Raw genomic sequence first — 26,925 nt, 5'->3', positions numbered from 1 at the left:
GCATCTGCAATAATGTTGGTGTCACAGTTCTCATTGCTTATCAGAATATATTCGTAAAATATTGTTGATTCAACTGTCAAATGAGCAGCAGAAAAAAAGTAATCATTCTTACAGGTTGCCTAATTCAGAATTCTAGATGTACAGGCAGCAATGTGAAGTGATTTCAAAGAAACAATCTTTTTGGTTTTGCAGGACAGTCAATCACTCTATAGTGAAGACAATACAGGTAATGGACAGAAAATCCTGTGGGGTCCACTGACCTATGCAACCAAATTCCCAATATGCATTCCGGATGGGAAGCTCTGAGTTAGGAATGTGTAAAATTTACCTTATTGAGTGTGATAATACATCACAGACCAGGTGAGTTTCAAATAAACAGGACAGGCAGGACATTTATTTAAAAAAATTACAACACAAGAAAGATTACTTTCAAGGGAAAACTATAATCTAAAATCCGCAAAGGACCGATGCATATAAATGCGAAATCGAGTAGTTGTTACTGACTTTCAAAAATGAATTCCAGAAGTGCTAATTCACCCTGCCTTAAGCCATAGAACTATTTTTAGAGTAATGTGGCATACAATAGGAGATTGAGGATTGCAACAGATAGTTGAAGCTCCTAGGGGGCAGGGGGACACTAACTAGTTACAAGAGAAGACTTGCTACATTATTAGGAAGGGAGTCTGCTTGAAAGGGTTTGGCTTGATTAAATTGGAGATGAGTGCAGACCAAATGGTACTATATTTTGCTCCATGTGTTCCATTAATTTGACCACATAGACTGTGCACAAGTGCTACATGGTTCATTTAATGACAATAAAATATATAAATTGATATGTATTCTTATATGCTAATAGTATCTCTCTTCACAGTGTAACATCCAGCAGCGCAGAAACACTTTCACAGCACCACCTGTGAACATCCACACTTGCGGCAAGCATCATGTCAGATTCAAGCACCTTACAAACACAGATAGTGGTGTCTGTGGAAACACTGTAAAATACAGGGAACTGAAGAAGAAGAGGCAGAAGAGGTAGGGAATGTCGAGAGACAGGCAAATACAGAGCAACAATCTGGCTGGCTGCCTGACACTTTTTAATCTGTTTCAGATACCGACCTTAAGAAGTTTGCTTTTGCACATAGAATGCAGGAACACATGCAGTGTCAAGCAGTCACTTGCCTCTATATAATTGATGTCCATGGTAGTGGAATGTATTGTGCATAGGCTGCCTCAACAACACACATAAGCAATGAGGGAAGGAGTCAAAGAAGTCAGAGATGCCCACATACTCAAGGATATCAAGGATTTTTGTGAAGACACAGCCTTTAGCAGTGGCATGCACAGAGAGGCAAAAGAGCAGTTGGTTTGTTTTCATCATTGGCAGTTCTACACTATGAAACAGCCTTGCATAATAAGTATTGCAGACACAACATTAAAAGTAGTGAACTCTAACTGATTACAGCAAATCTCCCCATCAATTCTGAAACATGTACAGCAGAATAAAAATGCATATAGAAGTAGTGCTTCTTAGGAATCCCATGCATCTGGCCAGTTGCTTGACTGGCCACCCATCACTTCGACTCCCTTAGCTAGGGAGCATATAGGACTTTGGCATTAAGTGAAGCTACACAAAAGAAGTACACAACTCAAATGTGAGAAATACAGCAGAAAAAGAACTGAACACTTGAGCATATATACAGAAAACACCACTTGCACCGAAACATCATGTAGTCAACAAGATCACTGAAAGACATTAAAATTTATATTGTAGTCTATCATTCTTTATTATGCATTAAAAACAGTTACTTATCTAAGAGTAAACTATGCATATTGTTTTATTAGAAACTAAACTTGAAAACCTAACTAGCAGTGCTGTTATTGGAAATATGTCCTGTGAAAGTAAGTGTGTCCAATTACACAGCTCATTGGGAGAAAGATGAGGCAATAAGAATCTCTCGTGTGGCTGTTGTGCTTGCTGCTCTTAGATCTTAGATGAATTGCACCAAGGAGCAAAACTGAAATCAACGGGGTTCATACAGAAAACTATCCATTGGCCCAAACACCTTCAGCTGCTTCATCAATGACCTTCCCGCCCCTGACCTTATGATGAAAGGGCTGTTTGCTGATAATTCCAGGATCATGATTCAGCTTCAGAATACTTTGTTATTTTGAGTAGAACAGCATTAACTGACTGAAGTAGATAATTTCACAATAATCAATCTTCTCACCTGCTAATGATGCTCATGGCCTGACGTTCTACAATTATAATGTCCGGGTCTGTGGGCTGGGGCGGCTCATCTTGAAACTATGCTGGCAGATAATACCCAGTGATGATGTCTTGGACAAAGCCATTCCTTTCTTCTGTCATTCGTAATTCATTAATGATGGGAACTGGTTGGCAAACAGGAAGCAGAGTCGGGATAAATGGATCCTTTTCAGAATGGCAGGCAGTGACAAGTGGAGTGCCGCAGGGCTCAGTGCTGGGACCCCAGCTCTTTACAATATACATTAACGATTTGGATGAAGGGATAGAGTGTAATATCTCCAAGTTTGCAGATGACACTAAACTGGGTGACGGTGTGAGCTGTGAGGAGGACGCTAAGAGGCTGCAGGGTGACTTGGACAGGTTAGGTGAGTGGGCAAATGCATGGCAGATGCAGTATAATGTGGATAAATATGAGGTTATCCATTTTGGGGGCAAAAACACGAAGGCAGAATATTATCTGAATGGCGGCAGACTAGGAAAAGGGAAGGTGCAACGATACCTGGGTGTCATGGTTCATCAATCACTGAAAGTGGGCCCGCAGGTACAGCAGGCGGTAAAGAAGGCAAATCGTATGTTGGCCTTCATAGCTAGAGGATTTGAATATAGAAGCAGGGAGGTCTTACTACAGTTGTACAGGGCCTTAGTGAGGCCTCACCTGGAATATTGTGTACAGTTTTGTCTCCTAGTCTGAGGAAGGACGTTCTTGCTATTGAGGGAGTGCAGCGAAGGTTCACCAGACTGATTCCAGGGATGGCTGGGCTGTCATATGAGGAGAGACTGGATCAACTGGGCCTTTATTCACTGGAGTTTGGAAGGATGAGGGGGGATCTCATAGAAACATATAGGATTCTGATGGGACTGGATAGGTTAGATGCGGGAAGAATGTTTCCGATGTTGGAGAAGTCCAGAACCAGGAGACATAGTCTTGGGATGGGGGGTGGGCCGTTTGGGACTGAGATGAGGAGAAAATTCTTCACTCGGAGAGTTGGTAGCCTGTGGAGTTCCCTGCCGCAGAGAGTTGATGATGCCGGTTTACTGGATATATTCAAGAGGGAGTTAGATATGGCTCTTACAGTTAAGGGGATCAAGGGGTATGGAGAGAAAGCAGGAAAGGGGTACTGAAGGAATGTTCAGCCATGATCTTATTGAATGGCGGTGCAGGCTCGAATGGCCTACTCCTGCACCTATTTTCTATGTTTCTATGATTCCCACTGTGAGGTCTCTTGCCATGGGAATATTATACAAAATACAATTGTTTCAACCTTCTTGAGAGCCTACTATAAGGCTTTCTGTCCCTTCCACAAACAGTCAACACCCCAAAATGCTTGCTCAATGAAGACTTTGATTCACGAATGTGCATATTTGTATTTAAATCTTTGCTGGCGAATTGGGGTTGTGCAGAAGTGTCAATCAATCATTGTTGCACCAAGTAACCCATATCTCAATTCTTCCCTCTGCTTCAAAAACCTATGCAATAATTAATTTTCTCAGTATCATGTGTGCTTCCCAGGAAGTGTAAATTGATGTGCATTATTTTTTGATGGGAATCGCATACTATTTATCCATTCTAAGAGTATTAGCCCTTCCTAGTAAAGTGAACTATGGCATTGTTGATAGGCACATGAATGGCTATATTATGCAGGCAATGGTGTTCTGTTCCTTAGGAAAACCACCAAAGTTGTAAAATGCTTACTACCACTGCAGCTGTTGGTCTTTGGCAACGTGTATGCAATTGGGCATGTAGTAAAATAAGGCTTTAGTTACCTCCTTAATGCAGTAATGGACAGCAATAATGACTGACTCTTGCATTGCCCCCATGGGTGCCAGGAAGGACTATGGCATTAAACCTGACGGCAGTGATGTAAATGTTTGACTGTGCCTGCAGGTCTTTGAGAACTGGATGACACACTTCAGTCACAACATCCCTGCTAAGCCTGAGTTGCTTCATGCACTGGTTGGTTTGGTAGGTGATGTGCCTACTATGTAATGTGCGCTCCCAGGCCACCCTATCCTCAACTGCCACTATACTATGATATGACCATCAACGGCCACTGCAAAGATTCTATTGGGCTGAAAAATCCTTTGTACAATTAATTTATAGAAATACTGTGCTGATACATTCAAATGTATCCCTTCCTTCATGTTATTGAGTCTCATCCTCAATAGGAGTAAGGAACACAATTTTCTATTATATCCCCTTGAGGAAAACTGAATGTGTTTCTTAACATAGGTCCTTTAAACAATCTTAAGCTTTTATTTTGCTACTCCCCTCACACCCATTTTAGGCTGTCATTAAAAATTAGATTAGTGATATTGATAGAAGAAGTCTCATATTACTTGTCCTCACAAGTTTAGCAACATCTGCTTTTATGTTAACATTAACATTTAGAGCAAAATATACCCCACTGTGATAACCCTAATGATACAGCAACACAATTTTTTCATTGCAGAAGTCTGTCCTGTCCAAACACAGGCAGCCTTCACCTGTGTGCACCATTTGCTTAACACATTTTTGACTAATAAATATAATAGCAAGAACAAAGTCACAGCATAACATCAGTGTTACAGCAACATTTTCTAACACAATGCATGAAATTACTGTGTTGCAAAGCTATGTAATGCTTACATACTATTCCACAATAATAGAATATACAGAAGTATGCATATTCCTTTTATTAACAAATGCTCAAGAATACAAAAAAGAATCAAAATAGGCTGACAAAAATTGTCACTTATAAGGTGCTTATTTCTTACAAAATATTTCTATCCCTAGATCATTAAAAGGGACAGACCCTATATATTGACAGTCCTTAAAACTGAAAATGGGGTGACATACACATTCATTCAATACATGGTATTGGTCAGGGAGGGGGTTGTACCCTCAAAATGTAGGGAAAGTCATACTAAACAGCCACTCGCGATTAGCCAGATTTGGCTGGAAAATAGGGGTGAAATATTATACTGCTCTGATAAGCTTTCATTCAAAGACTACGAAACATATATGAGAAGCCTCTGATAAATGTACAAGCATTCCTCTTTGCAGGTCTTTTCAGACCATACTGTACATTTTTGGCCATTTTAAAACAAAAGCAAAAATCTGCAGATGCTGGACATACAAAACAAAAACACAAAATGCTGGAAACACTCAGCAACCCAGGCAGTATCTATGGAGAGGACAGAGCAGTTAACATTCTGAATGCAGTACCTTCTTCAAATTTTTTTCAAGTTTTTTTAAAAAAAGGGACTGCACCCAAAATGTTAATTGATCTGTTCTTAGCACAGTTGCTACCTAACCTATTGAATACTTCCAGCATTTCTGTTTTTGGCTATTTAAAAAAGCAGATGCTAATGCATCCGCAAACATTCTTGTCACCGTATATACAGGAAAATACCTAGGCTGGAATGCGCTACAAGGCAGTAACATATCAAGCCATTAAAACCATGGAGGTTTATTATTGTACTCTCAATGTGTATTATTGCCTTGCAATACACTTTAACCTATGTTATTCTTTGTATTATACATAGATGTTGGTGGGAGCTTCTCCAAAATCTTTTGTCGGCAAGTTTTTTCTTTGCTGGTAGTGTATGTCAAAGTGGACAGTGATGAATGGCAAATTTCTGCTTCAAATTGTGATTTAACCAAAAGTAATTCAATACCATGTGACTTGCCCAGCAGTGGTAACAGGATTAATTTCACTGCACATTAAAGGAAAGTAACATACCCTGCTTACACAATGCAATGCAACTTAGCCTTTATAAAGTAACCTCCATAACAGAAATATTTGCATACTGATACCATCATACCTATAATATAATTAGAATACTGTCCCGATTTCTAAATTTCTAGGTTTTATAGATTCAGTGATTGATAATGTGAAACATTGGATATAAATTAAAAAAAAACATGGGCGAGAAAATCTGAACATGCCTTGCAAAATCAACTCAAAGACAGGCTCCTAGTGACATTATTCTAGTTAAAAGAAATGTAAGAATCTTGTTTAATGAATGCCTGATGGCATTCTAACACATTAAAATATATTTTCCTTTGTATGTTAACTTTAACAAATTTGTAAAGGCACTTAAAAATGTATCTACAAATTTGTGGCAATTAAGGCAGAGGGAAATATTGAGTGTTTTTTTTAGCACTTGGGTGTGAATGTTCCAATAAAGAAAAACAAACATTAATAAATTTTAAAATTGGAATACAAGTATATGCATGTCAACAGGCACCTTTTCTAATTAATAAGGGTAGCTGTTTAAGGGGAACATCATGCCAGACAACTGCTTATTTCCTATACATTGTGTATTGTCTGCTTAAAAGTAATGAGTGAATAAAAGAAACATTTTGCGTGCCATAGTGGTATTTCCATTACGAGATATCAATTGTATGCATCATAATTACAGCCCTATTAATATATTACCATTGTAACTAAGATTCATACATTTACAAAAATAACTTACTCATACTAAATGATCTTCACCCCATTTTTGAAATAATTGCACCTTCCAATCTTGAGCATTTTGAAAGTTTTTTTTTCTTGTTACATTCTCGATAAAGTTTTCAACAAATTTTGCAAAACACTGTCACAGCCTGAAAAGGCCAATGAAAAAAGGGATATTTCAAATTTCATACAATGATTCATTGTATTTCATTCTTCCTGATGCACAGCATAAACTGTCATGAATTATAGCTGAGGCTGGAAGGATTGTAGTGTTATGAGTCAAAGAACTTAGATGTGGTAATATAAGTTGAGTAAACATTAAATATTTATTTATAAACTTGGACAATAAACACTGGTCCATCCTATAGCTCTCAAAGTTTACATCTTTTTTTTTCCTGGGAGAACTAAAACTGTATTCAGTTTAATTTTTTGGGAAAGAAACTGAAAAAAGTTAGAGTTTTAATTACTCCCACCCCTACACCCTCCCAGATTACTGAAAGTCATTGATTCAGTGACCAAGTACTCAAGGAGCTAACTCAAGACATTTAAGATATATTGCAACCCAAACACAACAACAAAAATTAAGCCTGCTCTGGTGACAGAACAACCTCATTCCTGTATACCCAAAGAAAAGCAACAACTAAGTCAGTTTAAAATAAGTAGCAAGTCATTTTAATTTGCTTAAAAAATTAACAAGTGCATTCCTCTTTCCTCCTCCCCCCCACCCCCCAAAAATACAACTTTTTGTTAAAGAATTTGCTTATAGAATTGTACACCTAGCTTAAGCCTGCCATTTGGCTGCACTGAACATAAGAAATTTTAATTCAGAAAGGAGTCCAAACAAGGTACGCAGTACATTGGTGCTGTTCACAGATGATGAAAAAAAGGTTTTAACTTTTTGAGGCCTACAGTAACAGTTTTACACAAGACATTTAGTTCTGAAAATACTGCAAATAGAGAAATGCGTTGTTTCTATACTTTTACTCTATACTACTGAAGTTTGGAAATTTACACCGTTTTATTATTTTTTGTAGACACTTAAACGATTAATAACATGCTCATATCTCAAAATAAAAAAGGACCGTTACAATTCTATTTTTTTGAAAATATTTACTGGCATAGATGTCTTTCCTTTTCAGATGCAAGACGCTTTCATCATGTGGCCTATATTCATACTTCATTTTTGTAGAAGAGCAACAAGAGTCTCAATGGTTTTCAGTAAGCCAAATGTGGCAAAAATATGATGGTACCATACAGATGCACATATTTATGACATTTTCAGAAGTGTTTTTATATTATACGATGTGTTTTTGTTATGCCTTTGCACAGGTTTAACAAAGGGGCAAGTATAAAAATGGCAAAAAAATTATCAAAATACAAAAGGCAGCCAGGAAGAATGCATACCAAAGCAAAATTCTTTCAATTTTTAATTAATAAAAATAATTGAGTAGTGTGTGTGTAGTGGCGTTTACCTACATTGTTTAAAGGCCAAATGTGTAAATCATTAAATATCAGATCTGTCTAAATATGTACAGAATAAAACAAATGTTGGCATTATGGCATAACTATAAATCAGATTTAATATCCAAATATGCAGTTAGTATTGTGCTATACTGCATGGATTATTTAAATAAGGGTATTACAGAAACCTTATTTAAGTAGAAAAAAGGCTTTGGTAGATATAAAATTAATACCACTGCTTGTTATATTGACCAGACACGAGTTCAAACCCATCAACAGAACATGTCCACCAGATACCAAATTCTGCACAAAAACAGCACAGTACAACCAGAACTTGTACTACTTGTGCATTCCTCAAAAATGAAATACGCGGGGTTCAAAAATACAAATTCTGTAATTTTGTGTTTTTTGTATGTACTCTGTTAAACATTAGCGAGAAAGAATTCCAGTAAATAATTGCATGTAAAAAAAAAAGCCAACCAATAAATCAATTCAATGTACTTTTTGTAGATTAAAAAAAAATACATTTATGAATTTTGGAACCTCCCCCCACAATCCTACCAGATCACATACTGTTCTGGCATTCAGGAAAGGAAATATTTTAGTGCAAATTTAAAAAAAAATGCAATTTACATCAAATTTTCCTTTTTAACAAAAATGTTTTGATAAATGTAATAAAACAGGATGTGAGGCAATATCTAAAACCAGGCAAAACTAATATCTGATATGTTTTAAGGATATAAAATGAAAACAGGTCACTAGGTAGTTTCAAAATAATAAAAAATGTAGGTAGCTTTAAGTAGAAATCAGAAAATGAAACTACTCTGAAGGACCAATGAGGAGGTAAATGCAGCTGATTTAAACTAAATGTAACCACGGTATTAACCAGTAATTTGTGTGGTCCAACATAACAACTAGTCAATAAGATTACAACCAGCCTACCTCCGTTTGGTTGTATAACATGACCAACTCTGTAACTGGGTGGTCAACCGACCACTGGAAATAAAGGTAGATTTTGCACAATCTTTTCATTTCTTAATCAGAACAGATGTAGCATTTGACTGAACTGATGAATTTGAAAACAAGATAAACTCTAGGTAGTACAGAGTTACAGGCAGTATAACATATGTAAGCAATGAACGTCACTGTTCATGAAAAAGAAGCGGTTTGGCCATACCAGCGAGGATCTTTGGTACCTGGGCAGAGATGATCTCTGCCATCATTTCAGGGAACTGGACGCTCAGAGATTGAGACTGAACAAATAGATCGAATGTAAACTGATGGAGTTTCCTCACTGTCTGTAAAAAATATATATAAACTGGTAAAAGAATTAAGTATTAGCCATAATATTTTTGCTTCCTTTTTATTTTTCTAATACTCTAATGAATTATAGAGAGCATTGCATTTTTGTAAGGCACTAGCAGCAAATATTCGTTAGGACTTTATAGCTTGTAACAAACCATGCAAGTGGTCCATGCTCACTTACGAATTCTGTGATTAGATTATTGCCATAAATCAACATCCAGATGTATCTTATTAATTATTAATATATATATTCCAGATGGCTTAAAGTAGCTATACTGTTGTTATTTCTTAGAGTATTCAAACATCATTTTGATTAGCTGCATTATACAGTATAGCAAAACCAATTTATGACTTAAGTAAATTGATTATTGAGGCAAGATCTACAGCATTACTGGTTGTGGGGTTACAGCAGACTAAAATACATTAAAATGTTTGGTTTATACTATAAAGCATTATTTATACAAATAAAAGAAAGCGTTTGAGTAAATATATGCAAAGTCTACTCCGGATTAGTCCAGGAGAACTGTGCCAACTAGTTATCTTCATAAAAGTTATAGAAACAAAGTAAGCAGAGCTGAAGGTCACTCATGTAATTCCATTTGCTACTGATGCCTTTAAGTTATTTTTTAAAAATGTACTTCCGTTCTTCCTCTTCTGCTTTGTACCACCAGTGTGGAGCAAGCGGTGTGGGAGAGTCACCTGTTTGGCTGATCCTCTGATTTTCAATTTCTCGCTGTAGGAGAAACGACTTCTTCTCTGGCCTCTGCAGAGCATCATTCCCAATTGAATGACTGAGTTTGGGAATTACAATGTGCAGTGTGGTGTGCTTGCACCCTACATTTCTATGGCACTATGTGCTAGTACTTCACCATGCTGTGCCACATTACTACTGGCCACAGAATTAGTGTGTGGTAAATACCTATTATGTCAATTGTTAATAAACTGAACATTAAAAAATCTTCAGTGATTATTTGTTATAATAAACTAGCATTCCTTTGCAAAATATTATCTGAAAATCCAAAGGCAACGTGTACCATATTGTACTATGCGCATGCCAACTAGTAAGACTCATTAGCCAATCTTCTATTCTATTTTTCTTTAATTGTTTATACATTATAAAGGATACCCAACAATGCTTGCAGATGATATCATAAGCAGATCATCTACCTTAAAATTAGATTAATCTCCTGAAATCATTCCCATGTATCCAACTTTATACATGTATGCACTTACATACAGAGATACAGCTAGGGTGATTTTATTCAATTTATGCTGTATATAGGTTTCACAATCGATATCAATAGCCCAAAAGATTTATGAACTTATGCTAAAGGAGATCAATCTAAAATTTCCTAAATACCAAGTATTTAAAAAAAAATTAAAGGTAACTTATTTTACATAAATAGACAGTCAAATTTCACTGGAAGTGATTGCAATTTCAATGTGGAAACGGCAATCAGCTGGAGACAATATTTAACTTTCACTGCCTTATCTCTCTCCAGCTGGTTACATTACTATACTTCAACTGGACCACATTCCCTCATTGTCTCAACCATGTCCTTTCCCATAAGATTAATGAATTAATGAATTAATCAAGGAGAAACTGTCTGTAATAATGCATCTAATATACATCTCTCAAAAATACAACTTTCATCGCTTCCAAAAAAATACTGAGCTTGATACTACATGTAGTTATGTTACCTCCATGACTTTTTTTACTTAATGCAGAGTTGATTTCACTGAGAAGAAATGGCTCTAAGAAAAAGCATTTCAGGGGCATCATTGGAATTAATCTACAATCCACATGCCAAAGTTAGTATTTAAAAGTAAATATTTAAATCAAATGTCATTACTGTTTTAATTTTAATTACTTATCTATGTGTGGTTTAAGTAGAAAACAGACTGAGTCAAAAGTTTAATTTTATATCCTGTAAATAGCCCTGATCATAATTCACGTGAGTTATAAGGTCAGCCCACTCATGATAGAAATCATAACCCGTAATTCTTCATCGGTAATTTTGTGTTCTTTTTTGTTTGTTCTCATATGTAGCTAAATTCAACTTAAGAAAACAAATGTCAATAGTAATTGCAACCCCTCAAAAAAATGAAGTGCTACTGTTGGCACAGGAAAATTTGCAGAGCTACCAGATCATTCAGCAAAATATACTGTGCATTAACTTTGTCTGATCTAAACAAACTATTGCTAAACAGAATCACAACTTACTATTTGCAGTGAGTCTAGGAGCTTGGTTAGTTGATAAAAACGTTGTGGATTGTGTGTGGCATCCTTTCCGTGAAGGGAAATTACTCTGTCCAGTTCTTGAATGTAGTTCATACGCAGCTCATCAAAGTATTTCTGGTTCTTCAGACCTTCGACTGGAACTGGCAATGAGACAGTATAGCTTGGTTTACAAAGTTTCACAGACATGACATTTTAGCTGCATTTATCTACATAGATCTAGAAATTGCAGTTGGAGGCAAAACATTCCCATACCTACCTCCAGGCTTCCAGGCTGCGGAGAGCTCCAGTCTCGGGCCTCCAGGCGGCATCTGCATAAAGGCCCATGGATACCAGGGGCGCAGGCGGTTCTGAAGCATCCCTGGGATCCCGTGGGCCCGGTCCTCCAATCACAATGGATGATTCCATTGCAGTCATTTACGAAGGGAATCCCCTAATGACATGCAATGGAATCCCCAAATAATTAAACTTGCACAATTCAGTAAGTATAAATGTACTGAACTTCAATTTTATTCACAAGTCCTTTCATTACACTAAATACAATTTAAAAAAATAATTGATAGTTTTAAACATCTTAGTCCAGGCCAATACTTGCATAAACTAATTTAAGTGCATGTGCATCATTGTTGATATTTCAATATTTGTTTTAAGGATTATATATACCCTTATGCTGATGAAAACAGGCCCGATGCCTGCTTTTACCAGCTGAAAGCATTTTGTGGGCATTTGCTGGTTCGGATGATCTCTCAATGCAAGTTCTGGGTTTCGCAGGGGTTTTTTTTCTGCATCTTATCCACTTTTTCTCATTACTTCTATTTTACCCTACACACTGCATGACAATCTACAAGGTGTTTTCACGAGCCACTTCTTTCTCTCTGCTCTTTCTTTACACTAAAAGTTAATCTATGCCCCTCTCTTTCATTTCAGGTGCTGAAAATGTGGGCAGCACTCTCCCAGTGGAGTAAGAGGCAACCTATTAAATCTTTCTTCTATATTGTGATAATCTATCGACCAAGATAATTCAAGATGTACAGTGAGTCTATATAACTCCGAGTAAGACGTTTACTACAATCAGGCTATTTGTTTTTCCTGGTTCAATAATCTCTGCGGAGATAAAACATCCAGAGTACAAGGCCTGCTTCTGAGAATGATTGAAAGGGTAAACACGAATTTCTATACCCGAATTGCAAAATGAGCGTCGATTTATGAGTGACCTCATTCATTGGGTGAGTGGTGGGAGGAGTGAGTGCATCACTCGCGTGATGAGGCCCAAACCATTTTCATAGTTGGGGCTTATTAACACACTATTGGCGAGCTGCCTGCATATTTGGAATGCTGACAGGCAGCTCGCCAATCGGGGAACATAATTTAGTGGCTCCTCCGTAGAGGATTTCTGGCATTTCTCTTTATAGGGAAGGGCCAGATGACAGCAGATGGCAGCTTAGAGGATACAGTAGTGGATGGGAAGACTTTTGTGGGGCCAGGAGGAGCATTCATGCACCACCTAGATTCACAAAACTCGTTCACAGCATTTCCCGAATGCTTCCAATGGTTCTTTTTAAGGAAACTGGGTTGACTGCTTTATGTTGAATTCCAGTGGGTGGGGCTTCTGCAGCATGCGCGCCATGTAATGTGACATTAAAATTGTTGTGTATCTGTAAAGCATGCACTCCCATGTTCCGTCGCCAGGGAGTGCATCCCCTGAAGTCCCAAGGGATCCCAACATCCCTTGGGAGCACTGTATATAAGCCGGCCCCCTAAGGCTTGTTCGTCACTCTGGAGTGTCTTAATAAAGACTGAGGTCACTGTTAGTTTAACCTCCCTGTGTGCTGTCTCATCTGTGTTAGGAACACAATAACTGGTGACGAGTATACGAATTCAACGCAAAGATGCAGCAAACTGTGGGCATCCTGGAGAAGTTCTCGGAGGGTGAGGACTGGGAAGCCTATGTCAAACGGCTAGACCAGTACTTTGTAGCCAACGAGCTGGACGGAGAAGGAAGCACTGCAAAAAGGAGAGCGGTCCCTCCTCACGGTCTGCGGGGCACCGACCTACAGCCTCATGAAGAATCTTCTGGCTCCGGTGAAACCCACAGATAAGTCGTATGAGGAACTGTGTACACTGGTTCGGGAACATCTTAACCCGAGGGAGAGCGTGCTGATGGCGAGGTATCGGTTCTACACGTGCCAGCGATCTGAAGGTCAGGAAGTGGCGAGCTACGTCGCCGAGTTAAGGCGACTTGCAGGACAATGTGAGTTTGATGGCTACCTGGAGCAAATGCTGAGACTTTTGTGTACTGGGCATTGGCCACGAGACCATCCCACAAAAACTTGTGACTGTAGAGACACCGACCCTCAGTAAGGCCATTGCGAAAGCACAGGCGTTTATGTTCACCAGTGATAACACCAAACAAATCTCTCAGCACACAAGTGCTAGCAATGTTCATAAATTAACTGGAACTGTGTTTGCGAGCAGAAATGTACAGGGCAGAAACCACGAGTCTGCAAATGCCAGCAGGACCCAGATGACTCAAGAGTCCGCAACAAAGGATGAATGCAAGGCAGTTCACACCTCGTTGGTGTTGTGGAGGCTTCCATTCAGCCTATTCATGCCGCTTCAAAGGGTATGTTTGCAAGAGCTGTGGAACAATGGGGCACCTCCAACAAGCTTGCAGACCACTGCAAGCTCTGCAAAACCTGCTAACCATCACGTGGCAGAGGAAGATCAGTCCATGGTGGATCAAAGCAATTTCGAGCCTCAGAGAGAGGAGGCAGATGCTGAAGTACACGGGGAGCACACATTTGAGACGAAATGTCCACCTATAATGCTAAATGTAAAATTGAATGGCTTACCCGTAGCCATGGAACTGGACACTGGCGCTAGCCAATCCATCATGAGTAAAAAGATGTTTGAGAGACTGTGGTGCAACAAGGCACTCAGACCAGCCCTGAGCCCCATCCATACGAAATTGAGAACGTACACCAAAGAGCTTATCACTGTCCTGGGCAGCGCCATGGTCAAGGTCACCTACGAGGGCACGGTGCACGAACTGCCACCCTGGATTGTCCCAGGCGATGGCCCCACACTGCTTGGAAGGAGCTGGCTGGGCAAAATCCACTAGAACTGGGATGACATCCGAGCGCTATCACATGTCAATGAGGCCTCATGTACCCAGGTTCTTAACAAATTTTCTGCCCTTTTTGAGCCAGGCATTGGAAACTTTTCTGGGGCGAAGGTGCGGATCCACTTGGTCCCAGAGGCACGACCCATTCACCACAAGGCGCGAGTGGTACCTCATGAGGGAGAGAGTGGAAATCGAGCTGGACAGGCTGTAACGCGAGGGCATCATCTCCCCAGTGGAATTCTGCGAGTGGGCCAGCCCGATTGTTCCAGTACTCAAAAGTGATGGCACGGTCAGGATTTGCGGCGATTATAAAGTAACTATTAATCGTTTCTCGCTACAGGACTAATACCCGCTACCCAAGGCAGACGACCCATTTGCGACGCTGGCAGGAGGCAAGACGTTCACCAAGCTCGACCTGACTTCGGCCTACATGACGCAGGAGCTGGAGGAGTCTTCGAAGGGCCTCACCTGCATCAACACACACAAGGGACTGTTCATCTACAACAGATGCCCTTTTGGAATTCGGACAGCTGCAGCGATCTTCCAGAGAAACATGGAGAGCCTACTCAAGTCAGTACCACGCACGGTGGTTTTTCAAGACGACATATTGGTCACGGGTCAGGACACCGTCGAGCACCTACAAAACCTGGAGAAGGCCCTCCAGCGACTGGATCGCATAGGGTTGTGGCTGAAGAGGTTGAAATGCGTCTTCATGGCAACAGAAGTGGAGTTTTTGGGGAGAAAGATCGCGGCGGACGGCATTCGGCCCACCGACGCCAAGGCAGAGGCTATCAGGAACGTGCCAAGGCCACAGAACGTCATGGAGCTGCGGTCGTTCCTGGGACTCCTCAACTATTTTGGTAACTTCCAACTGGGGTTAAGCACCCTCTTAGAGACCCTACATGTGTTATTGCGTAAAGGTGCGTGTCATGTATGTAACCACAATGTAACACCACTGTATTACTGTATACACTCAACCTAGATGCACACCTTGACCAAAAGGGGTGAACTTGTGGGAGACACTCCTTACCTGATCACACAGGCATAAAAAGGGAGGTCCCATGCAGGGTCATCGTCTTTGGAGTCCTGTGAATAAAGAGTTAAGGTCACAGAATGACCTTGCCCCCAGAATGTGCCTCGTGTGGTTTCATACTGTAGAGTAAGGACTTTACATTGGCGATGAGAAACGGGAATTCACGACCCACGAGAATGGCCACCAGTAGCACAGAGGAACGGTACTGTGTTGGGGAAGACTGGGGTGATTTTGTCAAGAGGCTTCAGCAAAGCTTCGTTATGAAACAATGGCTAGGAGATGCAGCGGCCAACAAGCGAAGGGCTCATCTTTTGACCAACTGCGAACCAAAGACTTACGCGCTCATGAAGCACTTACTAGCACCCGAAAAGCCAGCGGACAAAACCTTTGAAGAACATAGCAAATTGATCGGGGAGCACCTCAAACTGGCGAGTAGCATACATGTGGCCCGACACAGATTCTACACCCACCGACGTCATGAAGGATAGAGCATACCGGACTTCGTAGCGGACCTCCGGCATTTGGCCAGCCTCTAAGTTCATAGACGCCTGCAGGGGGGAGATGCTAAGGGACTTCTTTATCGAGGGCATCGGTCATGCGGGAGTTTTCCGCAAATTAATTGAGACCAAGGATTTGACCTTGGAAGCGGCGGCGTTGATAGCTCAAACTTTCATGGTGGGGGAGGAAGAGACAAAAATAATATACGCGCGCAATTCTGCCTCTAACGCAGCGATGGATCAGGGAGTCAACATCATCAATGCGACTCAGAGCCCCGCAGGCAGGCAGGGGCAGTCCGACACTCCCCAGGCAGCAATAGACACCAGAGTAGGACTTCAACAGAGACAATGGCAGGGTGAACGTCCATTCACGCCACAACAGTGGACAATGCGTCCCGGGATGAGGCCATTGACACCTACTAATAGGGTACTTAAGAGCAGTCAAAGGGATAGTCAGTGCGGAATGCCTGGCCACAGCCCCTTTGTTCCCAACAATGGAAACTTTAATTCATGCTGGAGGTGTGGGGGAAAACACTCAGCTAGATCTTGCAGATTTCAACAGTTTGTCTGCAGGAACTGCAATCTCAGTGGCCACTTAGCTCGAATGTGCAGGAAGTCTGCAACCAGACTAATATATGAAGCGGATGGACCAGTAGAGGGTTCTTTGAGTCAGGATGAATTTTGGGGCAAATCGATGGACGCTGAGATTCAGCGGGTCCATGTGGCGAATATTCACAGTTCATACACCAAAACGCCACCAATGATGATGAGGGTTTTATTAAACGGTATCCCTGTATGCATGGAGCTGGACACTGGGGTCAGCCAGTCACTCATGGGCGTTCAGCAATTTGAGAAGCCACGGCTATTTAAAGCCAGTAGACCCAAATTAGCACGTATTGAGACACAATTACGGACTTACACTAAAGAAATCATTCCAGTGATAGGCAGTGCAATATTGGCTGTCACACACAATGGGTTAGTGAATCGGCTGCTGCTCTGGATTGTCCCAGGCAATGGTACCGCACTGTTGGGGAGGAGCTGGTTAGCCGAGATGAACTGGAAATGGGGGGGATGTTCACGCAATGTCATCTGTGGAGCGAAGTTCGTGATCACAAGTCCAACAACAAATTGATTCACTATTCCAACCTGGCATCGGGACTCTCAAAGGCACAAAAGTAGTGATACACATCACCCCGGACGACAGGCCAGTGCACCACAAAGCCAGAGTATGTGATGCGGGAAAAGATCGAGAGCGAATTGGACCAGCTGTTGAGAGGACATCATCTCGCCTGTTGAATTCAGCGACTGGGCGAGCCCCATCGTTCCCATCCTAAAAGCGGATGGCTCTGTCAGGATCTATGGTAACTACAAGGCCACCATCAATCGGGTGTCCCGACAAGATCAATACTCGCTCCCGAGGGCGGAGGACCTCTTCGCCACGCTGGCAGGCGGCAAGCTGTTCACCAAGTTGGACCTCACTTCAGCCTATATGACACAGGAACTGGCCGACGAATCTAAACTACTGACCACCATCACCATGTACAAGGGACTGTTCGTTTATAACAGGTGCCCGTTTGGCATTCGATCAGCGGCCGCGATTTTTCAAAGAAACATGGAAAGCTGCTTAAATCCATTCCTGGAACGATTGTATTTGCAGGACAACATCCTCAGCACGGGTTGAGACGCTGAGGAACACCTCCACAACCTGGAGGAGGTGCTACGCCGACTGGACCGGGTAGGCCTGCGACTCAAGAAGTCTAAATGTGTGTTCTTAGTTCCTGAGGTTGAGTTTCTGGGCAGGAGGGTGCTGCAGATGGGATTCAGCCCTCCAAATCCAAAACAGAGGCGATTCGACGAGCACCCAGACCCAGCAACACATCGGAGTTGCGTTCATTCCTGGGACTGTTGAACTATTTCAGGAACTTTCTGCCGAACTTGAGCACGTTGTTGGGAGCTGCTGCACGTGCTCCCGCGTAAGGGTTGCGATTGGTTTTGGGGGGACTGTCAGGAACAGGCTTTTGATCGGGCGCGAAACCTACTTTGTTCAAACAAGTTGTTGACCCTGTACGACCTCTGTAAAAAAAATTGTTTCTGACATGTGATGCATCGTCCTATGGGGTTGGGTGCGTGTTGCAGCAGGGCAATGCTGAGGGTCAACGACAAACTGTGGCTTATGCCTCCAGGTCGCGCGCTCAAGCAGAACGGGGATATGGGATGGTCGAGAAGGAAGCGCTTGCATGTGTCTATAGTGTAAAAAAAATGCATCAGTACCTCTTTGGTAGGAAGTTTGAATTAGAGATGGGCCACAAGCCATTAACATCCGTTGTCAGACAGCAAGGCTATCAATGCCAACGCATCAGCTCGCATACAGCGATGGGCTCTCACGCTGGTTGCTTATGACTACTCCATCTGGCACCGGCTCGGATCTGAAAATTGCGCTGACGCGCTCATCAGGCTTCCACTGGCCATCACTGAGGGGGCAGCAGAGCCAAGCGCCGAGATGGTCATGGTTGTCGATGCCTTTGACAGCGCAGGCTCCCCCTTCACAGCCTGCCAGATCGAAATCTGGACAAACAGAGATCCTCTCCTATCTCTGGTTAAGAAATGTGTCCTGACTGGGGATTGGGCACCCGCACACAGAGCATGCCCTGAGGAGGTCAGACCGTTCCACAGATGGATGGATGAGCTCCAAGCCGACTGCCTACTATGGGGCAGTCGGGTAGTTATGCCCCAGAAGGGCAGGGAGGCATTCATCAGGGAACTCCACAGCGAGCACCCAGGCAATGTGCTGATGAAGGCCATTGCCTGGTCACACGTTTGGTGGCCTGGAATTGATTCAGACCTGGAACACTGTGTTCGCAGGTGCACGATGTGTGCTCAGCTGGGTAATGCCCCCAGGGAGGCCCCACTCAGCCCGTGGCCCACCAGGCCATGGTCACGCATTCATGTTGACTACGCGGGGCCCATTCATGGGTAAGATGATCCTTATTGTGGTAGATGCGTACTCGAAATGGATCGAGTGCATCATTCTGAATTCATGCACGTCATCCACCACCGTGGAAAGCCTACGTATGATCTTTGCAACCCATGGCTTGCCGGACATCTTGGTTAATGATAATGGCCCATGTTTCACAAGCTACGAATTCCGAGAGTTAATCTCGGGTAATGGCATCAACTACGTCAGCACTGTGCCGTTCAAGCCGGCCTCCAATGGCCAGGCGGAACGTGCCGTCCAAATCATTAAGCAAGGTATGCTCAGGATTGAAGGACCCTCCCTACAATGCTCCCTGTCGCATTGCCTGCTGGCCTATAGATCCCGACCGCACTCGCTACTCGAAACGGACACTCAAAACTTGGTTGTCCCTATTCACCCAGTCCTGACCGACATAGTTGAGGGCAAGCGCAAGTCACAAAATGAGTACCATGATCGTAATGCGAGGGGGAAATGTATCGAAATAAATGATCCTGTATTCGTCCTCAATCACGCCATGGGGTCCAAATGGCTTGAGGGCACTGTAATTGACAAAGAGGGGAATAGGGTCATCATGGTAAAACTCAACAATGGTCAGATATGCCGTAAGCATCTGGACCAAGTTTAAAAAAAAAAGGTTCAGCATCGACACTGAGGAACCTGAAGAAGACCATGAGATGGAGCTCACAACACCGCTAGTGAACGAGCAACAAGAGCAATCGGAAGAATGCACAGTCCCTGCGGTCAGCCCGGAATCACCACAGGTGACAGACACTCACGTTAGTGTCCAACAACCAGAGCCCCAACTGCGGCGTTCCACAAGGGAGCGCAGACCACCTAATGGACTAAACCTATGATCCCATTAAGACTTTGGGGGGGGGGGGAGGGGGGGGAGGTGATGTCATGTATGTAACCACAATGTAACACCACTGTATTACTGTATACACTCAACCTAGATGCACACCTTGTGGGAGACACTCCTTACCTGATCACACAGGTATAAAAAGGGAGGTCCCATGCAGGGTCATCGTCTTTGGAGTCCTGTGAATAAAGAGTTAAGGTCACAGAGTGACCTTGTCCCCAGAATGTGCTGTGTGTGGTTTCATACTGTAGAGTAAGGACTTTACAGTGAGAACTGGGTATGGGGAAAAAAACAAGTAATTGCTTTTGAGAAAGCCAGAAACATTTTATGCTCCAACAAGCTGCTTGTATTGTATAACCCATGTAAAAGACTTGTGCTAGCATGTAATGCGTCGTCATATGGAGGCGGGTATGTATTACAACAAGCTAACGTTGCGGGGTAGTTGCAACCTGTCGCCTAGGCCTTAGACAAGCTCCTGGAGGCAGAGAGGGCCTACAGCATGATTGAGAAAGAGGCATTACCGTGTGTGTTCGGGGTAAAGAAAATGCATGAGTACCTGTTTGGCCTCAAATTTGAGCTGGAAACCGATCACAAGCCCCTCATATCCCTGTTCGCTGAAAACAAGGGGATAAATACTAATGCCTCAACCCGCATACAAAGGTGGGCACTCGCGCTATCAGCGCATAACTAAACCATCCACCACAGGCCAGGAACCGAGAACTGTGTGGATGCTCTCAGTCGGCTACCATTGCCCACCACGGGGGTGGAAATGGCGCAGCCTGAAAACTTGCTGATGGTGGCGCAGCCCGCAGACTTGTTAATGGTCATGGAAGCGTCTGAAAATGATAAATCATGTCTCACGGCCTGCCAGATTAGGACTTGGACCAGCCAAAATCCTCTGCTGTCCCTGGTAAAAAACTGTGTACTGCATGGGAGCTGGGCCAGCATCCCTGTTGAAACGCAAGAGCTAATCAAGCCGTTCCAGCGGCGAAAGGACGAGCTGTCCATTCAGGCAGACTGCCTGTTGTGGGGTAACCGCATAGTGCTACCCAAAAAGGGGCAGGGAGACGTTCATCTCGGATCTCCACAGCACACACCCAGGTATAGTAATGATGAAAGCGATAGCCAGATTCCATGTGTGGTGGCCCGGTATAGACTCTGACATGGAGTCCTATGTACGGCAATGCAGCGTGTGTGCTCAGTTGAGCAACACGCCCTGAGAGGTACCACTAAGTTTGTGGTCCTGGCCCTCCAGACCGTGGTCAAGGATCCATGTCGACTATGTCGACTTCTCGGTAAAATGTTCCTGGTGGTGGTGGATGCTTTTTCAAGATGGATTGAATGTGAAATAATGTCGGGAAGCACTGCCACCGCCACCATTGAAAGCCTGAGGGCCATGTTTGCCACCCAGGACCTACCTGACATACTGGTTAGTGACAACGAGCCATGTTTCACCAGTGCCGAATTTAAAGACTTCATGACCCGCAATGGGATCAAACATGTCACCTTGGCCCCGTTTAAACCAGCCTCCAATGGGCAGGCAGAGCGGGCAGTGCAAACATCAAACAGAGCCTCAAACGAGTCACAGAAGGCTCACTCCAAACCCGCCTGTCCCGAGTACTGCTCAGCTACTGCACGAGACCCCACTCGCTCACAGGGGTGCCTCCCGCTGAGCTACTCATGAAAAGGACACTTAAAACCAGACTCTCACTGGTTCACCCCAACCTGCATGATCAGGTAGAGAGCAGGCGGCAGCAACAAAATGTAAACGATGCTCGCGCCACTGTGTCACGGGAAATTGATCTGAATGACCCTGTGTATGTGCTAAATTATGGACATGGTCCCAAGTGGATCGTGGGCACGGTGATAGCTAAAGAAGGGAATAGGGTGTTTGTAGTCAAACTAGACAATGGACAAATTTGCAGAAAGCACCTGGACCAAACAAGGCTGTGGTTCACAGACTGCCCTGAACAACCCACAGCAGATACCACCTTTTTCGAGCCCACAACACCCACCCAAAGGATCAACACCACCACCCCGGACCAGGAAATCAAACCCATCACTTCCAACAGCCCAGGCTCACCCAGCAGCCCTGCAAGGCCAACAACACGCCAGCCCAGCAAGGGCACAGCCAACACACCAGAACAGACATTTGTACCGAGGCGGTCCACCAGGGAAAGAAAGGCTCCCGACCGTCTCACTTTGTAAATAGTTTTCACTTTGACTTTGGGTGGGGGGGGGGCAGTGATGTTGTGTATATGTAAAGCATAACCTCCCATGTTCTGCCACCAGGGAGCGCATCCCTTGAAGTCCCAAGGGATCCCAGCATCCCTTGGGAGCATTGTACATAAGCCAGCCCCTAAGGACTGTTCCTCACTCTGGAGTGTTTTAATAAAGACGGAGGTCACTGTTACTTTAACCTCCCTGTGTGCAGTCTCATCTGTGTTAGGAAGACAATAAAAATTGCATTGGGGTCTTAAGTATGTCACATGGCCCGATTTGCATAAATTAATTATGCTATAGCTCATTTTGGGAGGAATTGCTGAATGTCTTTTTCCCAACCCATTCCAAAATTACAGCGTACCAGGAGTCGGCAGGAATGGGACAGCAAGTCTGATGGGTACTATCGATTTCTAGTGAAGGAGCCTCCTTCATTTCTTTTGGCCCGTGATTAACTGGTGCTAATCTAATAATCTGAGCTATACAATATAAGGAAGCAACAAGAATGGCTGAGTTGAGCAATATAAATGTTGAGTTGAGGGGCCATTGCTGCAGAAAAGAACATAGTTTACTCTGCATCTAACTTGCATTGTTATACCTGTTATAAAAGTGGAAAAGTCCCCCATTTTACAACTGTGATGTCTTCTCACCTTGACAGACACACAAATACTCCTCAGAATGAGTGTATTATTTAAAAGTTTTGAGTCCAACTTATTCAGACTCAAAGCTTCAAAGTGTCAAAAGTATTAAAGAAAGGCACTCATTTCATGATTTCTTCTAACCTGGCGCCAAAAATTTACAAGTTGCTTCCAATCTGCAAACTTTCCTCAAGAACCATAATTTACCTCTAATTTACCTTTAATATTATTTCATACCATGGTTAAAGTTTGTGGTCTTAAAAGAGAAAGGCTGGGTTACACTCAATTGCACCGTAGCAGTAGAATAACAGACTCTATATTACAAGGTATAATTGCTCTTATTAAAAGCAGTCTACCTTCTGAGTAATGCCAGAGGAGTTTTGTTAATTAAAAATAAATATATAGTTTTCCTTCCAAATTAAAAACAGGCGCATAATAGTACCAGTGCCACGTGCTAGTCAGAGTAGGAATCGCAGGATAGCTCAGATGAATACGTGGCTTGAGCATTGGTGCAGCAGGGAGGGATTCAAATTCCTGGGGCATTGGAACCGGTTCTGGGGGAGGTGGGACCAGTACAAACCAGATGGTCTGCACCTGGGCAGGACCGGAACCAATGTCCTTGGGGGAGTGTTTGCTAGTGCTGTTGGGGAGGAGTTAAACTAATATGGCAGGGGGATGGGAACCAATGCAGGGAGACAGAGGGAAACAAAATGGAGCCAAAAGCAAAAGACAGTAAGGAGATGAGAAAGTGGAGGGCAGAGAAACCCAAGGCAAAAAACAAAAAGGGCCACTGTACAGCAAAATTCTAAAGGGTCAAAGTGTAATAAAAAGGCAAGCATGAAAGCTCGGTGCCTCAATGCAAGGAGTATTCGGAACCCAGAAGAGGGCTCTGAGCTAGTTAGAGTGGGTGAGAGCTCAGATGAACAGGACCCCAAGAAAGAATGCAAAAGGCAGGAGGCAACAGAGCAGAGTAGCACTGGAGTAAGTGTAAACCACAAGGTGATAGGAAGGGACAATATGTATGAATATAAAGGGGCTGCAGGAGGGGTCAAAACTATAAATCATGGTTTAAAAACTAGTATCAAAACACTCTACCTAAACGCACGCAGCATTCGAAATAAAGTAAATGAGTTGACGGCACAAATCATTACAAATGAGAATGATTTGGGGGCCATTACAGAAACATGGTTGCAGGGTGGCCAAGACTGGGAATTAAACATACAGGGGTATCTGACAATTCGGAAAGATAGACAAAGGAAAGGAGGTGGGGTAGCTCTGTTAATAAAGGATGATATCAGGGCAGTTATGAGAGACGATATTGGCTCTAATGAACAAAATGTTGAATCATTGTGGGTGAGGATTAGAGATAGTAAGGGGAAAAAATCACTGGTGGGCGTAGTTTATAGGCCCCCAAATAATAACTTCATGGTGGGGCGGGCAATAATCAAGGGAATAATGGAGGCATTTGAAAAAAGAACGGCAGTAATCATGGGGGATTTTAACCTACATATCGACTGGTCAAATCAAATCGCACGGGGTAGCCTTGAGGAGGAATTCATAGAATGCATACGGGATTGTTTCTTAGAACAGTATGTTACAGAACCTACAAGGGAACAAGCTATCTTAGATCTGGTCCTGTGTAATGAGACAGGAATAATAAATGATCTCCAAGTAAAAGATCCTCTCGGAATGAGTGATCAAGTATGGTTGAATTTGTAATACAGATTGAGGGTGAGGAAATAGTGTCTCAAATGAGCGTACTATGCTTAAACAAAGGGGACTACAGTGGGATGAGGGCAGAGTTGGCTAAAGTAGACTGGAAACACAGACTAAACGGTGGCACAATTGAGGAACAGTGGAGGACTTTTAAGAAGCTCTTTCATAGTGCTCAACAAAAATATATTCCAGTGAAAAAGAAGGGCGGTAAGAGAAGGGTTAACCAGCCGTGGATAACCAAGGAAATAAAGGAGAGTATCAAATCAAAAACCAATGCGTATAAGGTGGCCAAGGTTAGTGGGAAACTAGCAGATTGGGAAAATTTTAAACGATAGCAAAGAATGACTGAGAAAGCAATAAAGAAAGGAAAGATAGATTACGAAAGTAAACTTGCGCATAACAAACAAACAGATAGTAAAAGCTTTTACCGATATATAAAACGGAAAAGAGTGACTAAAGTAAATGTTGGTCCCTTAGAAGATGGGAAGGGGGATTTAATAATGGGAAATGTGGAAATGGCTGAGACCTTAAACAATTATTTTGCTTCGGTCTTCACAGTGGAAGACACAAAAACCATGCCAAAAATTGCTGGTCACGGGAATGTGGGAAGGGAGGACCTTGAGATAATCACATACACTCGGGGGGGGGGGGGGGGGTAGTGCTGGACAGGCTAATGGGACTCAAGGTAGACAAGTCCCCTAGTCCTGATGAAATGCATCCTCGGGTATTAAAAGAGATGGCGGAAGTTATAGCAGATGCATTCGTTATAATCTACCAAAATTCTCTGGACTCTGGGGAGATACCAGCTGATTGGAAAGCAATGTAACGCCTCTGTTTAAAAAAGGGGGCAGACAAAAGGCAGGTAACTATAGGCCGGTTAGTTTAACATCTGTAGTGGGGAAAATGCTTGAAGCTATCATCAAGGAAGAAATCGCGGGACATCTAGATAGGAATAGTGCAATCAAGCAGACGCAACATGGATTCATGAAGGGGAAATCATGTTTAACTAATTTACTGGAATTCTTTGAGGATATAACGAGCATGGTGGATAGAGGTGTACCGATGGATGTGGTGTATTTAGGTTTCCAAAAGGCATTCGATAAGGTGCCACACAAAAGATTACTGCAGAAGATAAAGGTACGCGGAGTCAGAGGAAATGTATTAGCATGGATAGAGAATTGGCTGGCTAACAGAAAGCAGAGAGTCGGGATAAATGGGTCCTTTTCGGGTTGGAAATCGGTGGTTAGTGGTGTACCACAGGGATCGGTGCTGGGACCACAACTGTTTACAATATACATAGATGACCTGGAAGAGGGGACAGAGTGTAGTGTAACAAAATTTGCAGATGACACAAAGATTAGTGGTAAAGCGGGTTGTGTAGAGGACACAGAGAGGCTGCAAAGAGATTTAGATAGGTTAAGCGAATGGGCTAAGGTTTGGCAGATGGAATACAATGTCGGAAAATGAGAGGTCATCCACCTTGGGAAAAAAATACAGTAAAAGGGAATATTATTTGAATGGGGAGAAATTACAACATGCTACGGTACAGAGGGACCTGGGGGTCCTTTTGCATGAAACTCTTTGAGTTTACCTTTAAAACATAGAACATTAAACCGTGCCACCCGACCTGGATGACACACCAGACATTTACAAGGCCCTTATTTTTTATTTTTTTATTTTTCTATATTTTTTTCCTTGTGCATGAATCCCAAAAAGTTAGTTTGCAGGTGCAGCAGGTAATCAGGAAGGTGAATGGAATGTTGGCCTTCATTGCGAGAGGGATGGAGTACAAAAGCAGGGAGGTCCTGCTGCAACTGTATAGGGTATTGGTGAGGCCGCACCTGGAGTACTACGTGCAGTTTTGGTCACCTTTCTTAAGGAAGGATATACTAGCTTTGGAGCGGGTACAGAGACAATTCACTAGGCTGATTCCGGAGATGAGGGAGTTAACTTATGATGATAGATTGAGTAGACTGGGTCTTTACTCGTTGGAGTTCAGAAGGATGAGGGGTGATCTTATAGAAACATTTAAAATAATGAAAGGGATAGACAAGATAGAGGCAGAGAGGTTGTTTCCACTGGTTGGGGAGACTAGAACTAGGGAGCACAGCCTCAAAATACAGGGGAGCCAATTTAAAACCGAGTTGAGAA

General features: G+C 42.8%; 1 protein-coding gene across 2 annotated transcripts in view; it reads right to left on the bottom strand.

Annotated features, from left to right (window-relative positions):
- Window positions 1-4,924: 4,924 nt before the first annotated feature.
- ar (androgen receptor) overlaps window positions 4,925-26,925 on the bottom strand; it is a 393,648-nt gene continuing 371,647 nt past the window's right edge. Inside the window, exons 7-8 of one of the 2 annotated variants that reach the window (XM_070882802.1) lie at window positions 11,699-11,856; window positions 4,925-9,467 (exon numbers count right to left, since the gene is read on the bottom strand). In XM_070882802.1, the coding sequence (XP_070738903.1) occupies window positions 9,312-9,467; window positions 11,699-11,856 (314 nt within the window). In that variant the 3' untranslated portion in view covers window positions 4,925-9,311. Of the gene's footprint in view, window positions 9,468-11,698; window positions 11,857-26,925 lie in introns of those variants that run through there. The other variant, XM_070882803.1, reaches the window with a different exon arrangement.

This window comes from Pristiophorus japonicus, chromosome 6, assembly GCF_044704955.1.
Source record: "Pristiophorus japonicus isolate sPriJap1 chromosome 6, sPriJap1.hap1, whole genome shotgun sequence".
Lineage (NCBI taxonomy): Eukaryota > Metazoa > Chordata > Chondrichthyes > Pristiophoridae > Pristiophorus > Pristiophorus japonicus.
Note: the sequence above shows the minus strand (reverse complement) of the source record. Positions and strands in the feature narration are given on the sequence as shown.